Source organism: Nestor notabilis, unplaced genomic scaffold (genome assembly GCF_000696875.1).
Source record: "Nestor notabilis isolate BGI_N333 unplaced genomic scaffold, ASM69687v1 scaffold29496, whole genome shotgun sequence".
Lineage (NCBI taxonomy): Eukaryota > Metazoa > Chordata > Aves > Psittaciformes > Psittacidae > Nestor > Nestor notabilis.
The window spans coordinates 23,875-35,007 of record NW_009933809.1 but is presented as its reverse complement, the minus strand read 5'-3'; the positions used below and the strand labels follow the sequence as shown (position 1 = coordinate 35,007).

Below are 11,133 nucleotides of genomic sequence, written 5' to 3'. Positions count from 1 at the left end.
TTCCCTGCCAAGTGCACACAAGAAGAGAGTAGGCAGAAGCTCCTGCAGAGGACAGAGGGAAACCCAGGTAGCAGTATAGAGGCCCCAGGTTTTGCAGTTCATCCCTAACTTCAAAATCTGCTCACCTGAGCGATCAGACAAGGGTGAGTGGAAAGAACACTCAGTTCCATAAATGAGATGATATGGCAAAAGCATTTTTTCCCAAGCATGCCTGTTGATTACAACATGCATTTATATGCTGGCATGCTCTGATGCAGCTCTCGTTATGAACCATTCAAATTGGAGTCATCGCACAGGCATTCATGCTCTCACCACATACATGCAGTTAAACAGTATTTAAATCAAACTGCTTACCTTCTGCTTTCATGTAATGTACCGAGTATGCAATCACTTTGTCTGAATTGTACACTGGCCTCTCCCATGCTAGCAGGATTGCTGAGCTTGACATCGTTTCAGCATGGACATTGTAAGGTGCACTGGGTCTGTCTTCTGACATAACTACAGTAAGCCTGGCCCTGGAGAGAATAGATCCCTGGCTATTCTCAGCCATGCACTGGTAAATGGCATCATCTTCAGGAATGATCTGGTTTATCACCAATTTACTGAATCCAAAAAGAAGAAAAAGGGGAAAAAAGCTCACATCTTGGATAAACTTAGCTCTACATAATGCAACAACAGTTATATTTGCCTCTGCTTCATGAGTTCAGTATAACTGCCTTACATGCCACAAACTTTTCTATGAGAAATTCATGTGCAGCTGTTATATTTAGCAACCTGAAGTGTTCCTCAAAATCTGACATGCTTATGCAAAGCCAGGCACAGTGAAAACAAACCTGTAAATCTATTCCCCACCTGCAAAAAGCAGAACCTTACGGCTGTCATTCTTTAATCAACTCCTTATTATGAGCTGCTTATGCTACAGAAGTAGTAAAATGGGGCTTCAAACAACTGTCAAGATCTTATCTCTTGCTATACTCCTGTAAATCCCAAACAACTCTGTGGTGAAACTCTTCAGGTCCATCCATTCTCCCATCCTTCTGCCATTTAAGGCAGTGATCACAAAAGCTTTGCTGAGGATTTTAGGTATTGACTAATCTGCATTCCTTCTGCAAAGGAAACGTCCACAACTACGTCATAACTACCTTTAATGTCCAATTTCATATTTACTTGAGTTATATCATGCTTGGCTACATTTAGTTACTGGAATTTCATCACCTGGTAGCACATCATTAGCACAGTTCTCATACAGCAATTGTAATCTTACCTGTTGTACATTTTTATTCTACCATTGGAATGTATTCTCCTTCCATTTTTTAACCATGAAATTTTTGGGGCAGGATTTCCTTCTGCCTGACAAGCAAAACGAGCAGTACCAGCTCGAGGCCTTGTTAAACTTTCGGGCCATTCCACAAATGAAGGTGGAGCTACAGACAAGAAACAAGGGGGAAAAAAAATAAAAATCAAGCCCCCACAAATGCAAGGACAGTCAGAATAACAATGAATTTTCCACACACAAACCCCTCTTCTCAGGCCACTCAAATACACATACACCCATGCAGAAAGCAAAGCATATTTGCTTAAAGATCCATACTATCTGCACAGATAGCAACATTTCTACACATTTTTGTTCATGCATTTATGAATACAAACAAATCGAACTCCAGCCTACGACATACTGCTCATGAAGCATACCTATATATTACATATTTCTACTTTGTTACAGGATTCATTTCTGTCTTCCCAGAGGAAACACTGCACCTGGGTATTTCCCAGTGCAACTGAACTGCTAGTTTATAACTCACACATTGAGTCTCTGACTTCTCATCTAAGTCAACAGACAGAAGAAGGCAGCCACAGTTTTGTGATCTGTTTCATCTCTGCAGTCTGTGATCTGTTTCATCTCTGCAGTCTCCCTACAGCCCTTGATGTTTGACATAAAAATTCAACCCAGTACATAGCACAGCTCAAGACACACACAAGATGTTAATACACTGCAGAAGTCAAAGCAGGCTCACCCAGAACAGTGAGAGTTGCCATTGCTACTGTGAAGTTCCGTGTGCCTGGAATAGTGGCTCGACAAACATAAACACCTGAGTGCTGCACCTTGACGTCAGAGATCATCAGGTTCCCATTTCCAAGGACACGGGTATTGAAGACGTCAATGGACTTATGGTCTATGTGAGAGAGTGGAAGAAGTGTGGTTACAAGGCTGTTCAATGTGTCTAAATAACTTACCTAGATAGGCTTGCCTGGGCAGTAATGGCATAGATCAGACTTTCAAAGTCAAAAGAGAAAGGGAAATCACAGATGAGCTTCCAGAGGTTTCCATTTTGCATCTGCTTTGCTCTTCGCTCCAGTAATCTAACATTCAGATGCTTGGGTCTCACCACTTGCTAAGTGATTTATATCTGAAATTCACCACCACAGCTAAACCATAATGCCATTTTCCCAGTTATCCTCCCCAGTTGCCTTACACTATGATTCAGTTTCTCACTACCAGCATCCTCATCATCTTTACAAACAGGGATCATCTATCTCCTTCTGAATTATGCTGGGGATAAAATGAGTATACTTGCTTACCAAATATTTTCTTCTATTTTCACAGCAAGTGCTCTGTAACTGTTAGGTAACTTTTCTCCTACTTTTTTGTCTGTAAGAGCCACTGAATCAACCAGGAAAGAGATGTCTATTTCTCCCACTTTTAGGAATAAAAATGCAGGAAAACTTTTCATTATTTGCTTCTACAGGTACACTCGTAACTTTCACATTTAGGTACATGTGAGAATAAAAACAGAGGTAGTTTTCATGGAAGAATGCAATGCAGTGATGAATGTTACTATTCTTATTGCATTCGCTCTCTTCTCTCCTTCCAGGCAGACTACTTGGGGTTTGACAACACCTATCCATGGTCCAAATTGCCCATTAACACAAAGTCCAGATCACATTCACACAGTGCTTCTAAGAGGAAGAAAAACATTTACAGGACTGCTTCATAGGATGCAACCACTCCAACCTGTCCCAGCTCACCACTGATTCTATTCCAAGTCACAGATCCCTGGTGGTCACCACCCTACTTGGCACTATCCACACACTGTGCTGGGGGCAGTGCAGGATTGACAGCAGAAACACCAAGTCCAAAGCCTCAGAAAACCTCAGGGCTTCTTAACAACAGTATGAAGTATGCAACTGAGAGTGTTTCACTTATCCTACCCTAACCTACTAATCGTTACCTACTACACAAAGCCTCAGAACAGTCACCTAATTGCTGAAATCCTTTCTTTCCAGTTTCACTTCCTCTCCACAGGCTGAAGGTCATATGCTGTAATTTTAAGACTTACCTAACCGGCTCCATGAGATGATTGGCTTTGGATTCCCTGTGGCTACACACTCCAGTATGACAGTTTGATGAAGAGATGCTGTAATGTTTTGAGGACCAGCTATTATAGATGGCTTGTGAAAAGGCTTCAAGTCTGAGGCTTTGGAGGGGAGGAAAAATAATTTAAAAATAAAATCAAAGAAAGTGAGAACAATAAACAAAACCTCAATTAACTATGAAATAAAACATGACTTTTTTTTAAGGATGCTTACAATTAAATTCACACTAAAGCCTTATTTCAGTAACTGTGGCAACGTATACTGAACAATATTTTAACCAGAAGACACAAACAAGCAAAATTATTATTTGGGCAAGTGGTTCAGAGGTCAGTAACAGCTCTTCAATGCATGTAAGTGTTTTTGCTATAATGTAAAAAAGAATCTAATGCCACTGAAAAAAAATCTCCCGTGGTGAGTACCTGGAATGACACTCAGCACTGCCTCAGCGCTTTTACGTCTATTGGCTATTGTTGTGGCAACACATCGGTAATTCCCAGCATCCTTCTGCTCAACACCATAGATCTGAAGAACTCCTGTAGGTAAAGCGGTTATCCTGTCACAGAAATCAAAAAAGACACGTAGATGAACATTCAGCCAGCAATTACCAGCATGGAAGTAACCACTTGATTTATGAACAGCCTATGCTGACCTAGGAACAGCAGGCTGGAGGCTGAAAAACATTCCCTATGTACGACTCACCTCCCCACATTTCTGAACTACAGGCAGTATTCCCCCCAGCACCACCACAAGAGCAGAGGAATTTCCTTTCGACAAGTACATCCTTCTCACCCTCAGAAGCAACCATCCCAGCCTTCTTTAGCCAGCTACTCCATTTATACTATTCAGGTTGGCTGATTTTTGGCAGCAATTTCTGATACACCAGCGTAAGTGCTATACGATTCCCAAAACCCCACCTATGCTTTCAATTTTTATGTTCCTTTTTTCACCTTCCTTTGCATGCTAGGTATCTTAGACATGTTCACCAAAAGTTACATGTCAGGAAGGATGGGAGTAAGTTCAATGAATACAACCTGGAAAGCAAAAGAATCTAGCAGAGAACAGGCTGTATGCTTCAAATTAATCAATTCAAGAAGTCTCCCTGTGCAGAATTTCCCTAGCATGAAGTGTTTTAACTCCATTTGCTGTGCATATAATTCTTTATTGGCCCTCTAAAGAAAAACAGGTTCAGTATCAATTCTGCAAAAGCAATCCCACTAGTTCAAATCATCCCCATAGCCAAAGCCCACATATTTGTATGCCACAGTCCTGAGGATGACTTGCATACAAAATTCACCAGTAACAGTTCATAGGTCAGTGATTACGGTGTAGACAATAGCAGGTGATTCTGGTCTGCATTCGTAACACCTCTTTAAAAATTCATTAACAACTATCACTAGCTATTTTAATAGTTGACATACTATACACATGGAAAATGGAGTTGCAAGTATTCGGATTTTCTTCTTGTAACAGGCTCAAAATTATCACAGAAAAGAAATGACATTCTAAAACGTGTAACTCTCCATACCTGTCCATGACTAAAGGTAAAGTGGTTCGATTCACTTCCCATGTCACAGTGGCAGGAGGGTTTGCTGTTATTTTACAGGCAAATCGAGCTACTCCACCTTCTTGGACCTCAGTTGAAAGTGGCTGGACTTCGAATGCAGAAATGGCTAAAAATAAGAGAGCATCGAATTTAAAAGACTAAAGTGAGGAAAAATTCCTGGCTAAACCAAATTCCAGATCATTGATCAACTTGCAAAAATAGCCAGAAATATTTCATACAGTCCTCTTTTCTACATGCAAAGACAGCTCTAATTACCCCGTCAGCTTTGCTCAATAGCATGGTTTCACTGGTTGAAGGTTACTTAAAGTAACTTTGCTTTAACCTAATTCAGTAAAAAACGTTTCCATGAAAATTAATATGACATTCTCAAATGGAATTACACATACAGAAAGACTGACACGCAGACAAAAATCATATCCATATCCAAACATAATGAAGTTTATGTCAACTAGTTTGGGACTGGCCCCACCACAATTTCCAAAACACCATTTGGTTCCTGACAGTCATATTTTAGTCTTTTAATAACACTCACTTTAGTAAAAGCATCTGCAGAACTGTACAAATTCATGTTAGATATGAAAAATATATTAAACCCAAAAAAGATCTCAAAGTAAGTTTAATCATGTAAGAACACTTTCATCCCAACAGTTCAAGTGGGCATCAAGCAGATGCTTGATGCACAGAGCATCAATACAATTTTGCACATTTACAAGTTAAGGAGTTCACAAAACTGAGCCAACTGAAGTGGCAGATCAATAAATACGTTACATCTAACAGCCACCTAAGAAACTGATCAGTAGTTGGATTTTTTTGCTCAGAAAATAGAAGCCAAAGGGAAGGAATACAAAACCCTTTAATTAATTGCTTATTTACTGCTGCTTACAACGTAACAGAAAGAACAACTCTTCAGAGGCAACTCCTTTTGACTAAGTCACAACACAAAGAATTCCACACTCAGTTTCACCCCCTGTAATTGCAGAGGGAACAATCTCTACATAAGCTCAATGGTACTGACTTGGTTGTTTTTCTTTTTAAAAATAATCAGATTTCAAATAAACATCTACTCTTGTATAAATTAAACAGAATATTATATAAATTATACAGATAAACCAACATTAGTAAGTTAACCATCTCTTACCATTCAAGTTTAGTGTTGAAACAATTCCTCTATTTTATTTATTAATTGAAATAGTTTTTCATCCTATTTACTCTAACATGTTCTCAATAATGCCTTTATGCATAGAGGACACATACAGTACTGATACAGACCAAGCATATTAACTAATGTTGCTCCCCTCTGTCATTTTAGTACTACTGCATAGCAACAATAGATTAATATTGGAGTGCGAAGGAACAGTGACATCACCTGATTGCTTTCCCCTCCATGCACAAATTAACTCCTAACATGGGTCTACCTACATAACTATTAAAGATTCCTGTTACCTAGTACACCTATTTTACTTCCCAGGTCAGAATGAATCCATTTTTTGCACTGCATTCCTGTAGTTGCATCAGCACTGCAGGAATGAGCATTCCTGATGGTACCAGCAGAGTGAAAATGTTGCAGCTTTGTGGACAGACCTCCCAAAGACTGTGATTAACAAGTCAACCAAACCACCTCGCCCAGCAAGATCACCTGAGAGCAGTTGCAGCTACATGATACAAACACTGTGGCTGCTGGACACCTCAAACGTGACTCAGGCTCCCAGGATGCAGGCAGAGATACTCCTGGTATCCATTTTTATCACCAGTCCTGTGCTTTTGGCAGGAGGTCCCTGCAGTTCCAGCATGCTCTGCAGTCTGTTCCCTACCCACCTTCACTGCAGACAGAACTAGCCCCTCTCACCAGCAGAATTTAACATTTAACCCAGTTCCCTATGTTCCAGCCTTTGTTCTTTCTTTCACTTATGCGTAGTACCAAGTTCAAGAATGAACAAAGACAAAAAAAAACCCACCAAACCCCACAACTTGCATAAAGACACTACAACATTAAAAGTCTTAAGTCTTACATTAAAGCCTGTTGGGGAGAGACATGAAAACAGTTCTCTCCTCAAACAGATTTTCTTTTGATTGCTGAGACATCATCAGAAAAGAAGAGATTTAATAGTACTTTGCCTACCTACAAAAGTTCCATCTCAGGGAACAGACTCAGTACAAGTCAAATAACGTGCACATATACCAGGTTGTTCCTGTAACTAAACTTTCTGGACTTGCTTTCTGCTGAATTCCATGCAGTCAGACTCTCCTGTAGTTTTCCACAATAGGGTAGGGGGGAAGCATCCAGGCTTTTATTGCTTCTTCCCTTCCCTCCTTCTCTGTTTTAATCCCTCCCTACATAGACAACGTGTTCACCTTAAGTCAGAATAGTATTTCCCTAGTGCTGTTCTTAACAGAGTTTCTAAAAATAAATAAAGATTAAAGACAGAAATGAGACTGTAAGAAACTACAGAAGAAATTGAGGAAAAGTAGTATTTCACAGAATACAAAATACCATCATCACAGCAAGCAAGAACAGATTCAGCCGCACTATCTGGAAAATCCAATCCAAGTTGTTAACTGAAGCTGGTATTTAAAGAACATTTTTTCCATCTGATCAACAACCTATTTCCTCAGAAAAGTAATCTTTAAAGACAGCAAAAGTCAGAACTATGGAGAACTGCACAAAATATTCAGAAAAAACACATTAATTTAACTAAATGTGGGTTTAGAAACAAAAAATCCCCACTTAAATCTCATCTAAATTTACACATTGTTTATCAGCTTACTTCAATACTTGCTCCTCCTGTATCTTGTTTCTTCATGCAAATCTCTGGTTTCTTCTTAATTCTGACTTTATTTGTTCCAGTAAAATCTGTTTTTACAAGTCTATTGCTGTCTCGTGAAATCTGACCTCTTTGTAACAGGCTTGTTTTCATGGCAAGCGCTGATACCAACTCAGAACCCCAAGAAAAAGTCATTAAAGCAGTGCTGTTAAGAGGCCAGAGCTCTATAAAATGCATAAGAAACAAAGTCTCAAGAGACATACGTTGTTCCCAAAACCAACCCTGCAAAATGCAATAAATGTAAGTGCCTTTTTATTTGAGTTTTTCCCCTCTTCTGCAGTCTATTCAATCATTTTGTTCTCAGATTTATAGCCAAAAGAAAACAATTAATGTTACTCTGAGAAGCTGATGCTCCCATCCTTTTTAACTTGCAAGATACCAAACACTGCTTACAGAAGAAGAAAACAATAGGTAGAAACTTTATATAGTTCTATAAATTCCTTTATGTACTTTATTACTTATTATTTCCTGCAATTTATGCAATGGGAACATGTGTTTATACAGGTTATACTTATACTTTTGAGTATAAGTATCTCTGATGGCATAAAACACAGTTCCGTCCAGCAAAGTTATCTATGCTGAGAGAAATCAGAGTTCAGCACTGGCGTAAGTTCTCTCATTTACTATTGAGGCAAATACCCACAGGCTAAAACCCCAAATGATTACTTGCTGTCACATGCTGATTAAGTATTACAGAAACACTGCTTTGTCTCCTGCACCATGCATGGATTGAATAGTATCCTGCGTGCATGCAAAAGGTTTTTTGTACCTAAACAGGTTTATATAGATTTAACTGTTAAGGTACAAAAAAGCCAAACTTGAAGCTCATCCCTCACATCTTTTGTTTGTTTCAACAGCAGCACTCCTTTGTTCACTTTAATTAAAACAAAGAGAAACAAACAAAAAAGAAACACAACACCCCCCATTTCATTCACTCCTGAAATAAGTCCTGAAGCTCGTTCAAACCACAAGTCCACCTAGGTGACTTGTTCCCTTACATGCTGCACTTCCTACTCACACACTTTGTGTCATTAAGTGATTTTCTCAATGAGCTTTCTTAAGAGGAAATTCCAATAATGCACATGTTTATTATTGTAAAAGCTCGCTGGTTTCATCGCAGCTGACACTGGCCTGCGTCTGGACTGCAACTGCATAATAAAGAAACTGAAGATAAAACCCCTGAATTGAAATCACCCCTGAACTGAAGCAGTAGCACAGAACTGAGTTTCATCTAACCAGAATGCAACAAATATTGGGAAACTCTCCAGCACATGCTACCAACCACTTAAGTGTTTCTCAAGAGATAATGGCCACTCAGATAAATGAACTGCTCAGGTGGAAAGGACAAAAGTGCATAATGCCATTTGTAGAACTTATGTGTTAATACTATTGGGAATTACACAATACCCCTAACCCTTCTACTAAAGACAAGAATCTTTTCCTTTTTTTAATTCTCAGGTAAAGAGGTTTCACTTGAGAAGAATAAACTTGTATGTTAAAGAAAAGCTATGGCTTTTTCCAAAGAAATGCATTTCAGTTCAGCACATGACAAATCTAATACTGAATTTTCTCTTCTTGATCTAGTTTTCATGATGCACTCTCTCTGTCCCTCTCTCTGAAACAGTGTTTAAAAATGCAACAAATATACATATTTATTAGAGTTTAGCACCAAAGCCAATTTGCATGTATTTCCCTGGAGTTCAGTGCTTTCACAGTCCTTGCAGGAGTGAAACTTAAAACAGATTTTGAAAGGAGTTCTGCCATGCCATTCGGCTACATAGATACATATTTCCAAATGGTGTGCTACTCAAATGGCACATTCTGGTCTGAATATGGATTGGAAATAACCTTTGGCTGAGTACTGACACACCCAGATACATGGCAAAACTACAGACACAGAGCTATTCTCCCCATTTCCGATGAAGCAGTTGGAGTACACAGAGCTGGAGCTGTTGTCTAGTGATCTAACGCGAGGATCTCTGCTGAGTTTCCCAGGAGATGCTAGTAAAAATTAAAGTATTTCAGAGCTCAAGTTCTCCTTAGGACATAGAGTTCAGAGGGGAATGTCACCCAAATGGAGCAATATGGGTAAAGTTTTCCATAACTAAGTGAAAAGGGATTACTGTGAAAGGGTGTTCCGTATGTGCTACCACAACCATTCACCCTTAAAAGTCTAATCAAGTGTTGTTTGACCTAGAATTATTATTTTTAAAATGTGAGGCATAAAAATGAGATTTCAGGTGAAAAGACACCTGGCCTTTAAGGAAAGATTTGAAGAGCTGGGACCTGATTAGCCCTGGGAAAGGAAACTGAAGGGAGAAATGACATTCTTACAAATACACACAGGAGATATTAGAGAGGATGGGGAGCGACAATTGTCATTCATCAGTAAGAACACAAAAAGCAGGAAGAGACATTAGCTTTACCATGGGAAATTCAGGAGAGGTTGCTAAAGGGAAATTTATTAGCAAGGATCAGGCAAGTAAGGGAGGGGATCCAAATGCTAGCAAAAGGGGTACCTGGGCTATCACTTCCTTGCCTGAGGACAATAACTGTTGCTGCCACTTTCCTCACATCAAATGCTACAGTAAAGATCCCGTCACTCCCCCACACCCCTTTCATTTTTCTTAGCTCTTCAGAGCTTTATCAGTGTAGTACATTTTACATGGATAGGCCCTAAAATCTGTGGAGATAAGATAATGAAGCTACCTAAAGAAAAGGATATCTAAGAAAGGAGTCAGTGCCAGAAGCACCCCTCAGTAGAACATGAGTCAGTCAGCAAACAATCCCCTGAGGCAAAACAGACAGGTGAGGTGTGCCACTGCTCAGCCTCACCTGGAACCACTATTTATTTCTACACTGCTATTCAACAGCTCATGCATTTGAGTAGCTCTGTCAGCATCCCTACACATCTCCATTCTTTTCAAGCCAACTGAGTCATAGAATCATAGAATCATAGAGTTGGAAAGGACCTTAAGATCATTTAGTTCCAACCCCCCTGCCATGAGCAGGGACACCACACACCAAACCATGTTGCCCAACGCTCTGTCCAACCTGGCCTTGAACACCTCCAGGGTTGGAGCATTCACAACTTCCTTGAGCAATAAGTCGATGAACTTATTTCAGAGAAGAAAGTGACAAGATGATCAACAGGTACAAATACCTTTCAACTACGTTGGGAAGAGGAGGATAGCCCTTCTGATGCTGAACATCTTCAGTTACTACTAAATATGAATATAAAATAGTGGATGTGCTCATATAAAGTATGGCCATCAGAGATTTCTAAATTCTAGCAGGGACTGGCACTGTCTGCTCGGCAAAAGCTGAGAACCTGCAGTGTTGTGGGTCAGTGGGGAAGTGAGTAGGATCAAA

At 39.6% G+C, this 11,133-nt stretch overlaps 1 protein-coding gene across 1 annotated transcript in view; it reads right to left on the bottom strand.

Annotated features, from left to right (window-relative positions):
- Positions 1-11,133, bottom strand: part of PRTG (protogenin) — a gene marked incomplete at both ends in the record, with an annotated part of 71,820 nt that overhangs the window by 36,871 nt on the left and 23,816 nt on the right. Inside the window, 6 exons of the mRNA XM_010017049.1 lie at positions 355-602; positions 1,265-1,424; positions 2,016-2,174; positions 3,339-3,476; positions 3,795-3,928; positions 4,901-5,045. Coding sequence (XP_010015351.1) covers positions 355-602; positions 1,265-1,424; positions 2,016-2,174; positions 3,339-3,476; positions 3,795-3,928; positions 4,901-5,045 — 984 coding nt within the window. The remainder of the gene's footprint in view (positions 1-354; positions 603-1,264; positions 1,425-2,015; positions 2,175-3,338; positions 3,477-3,794; positions 3,929-4,900; positions 5,046-11,133) is intronic.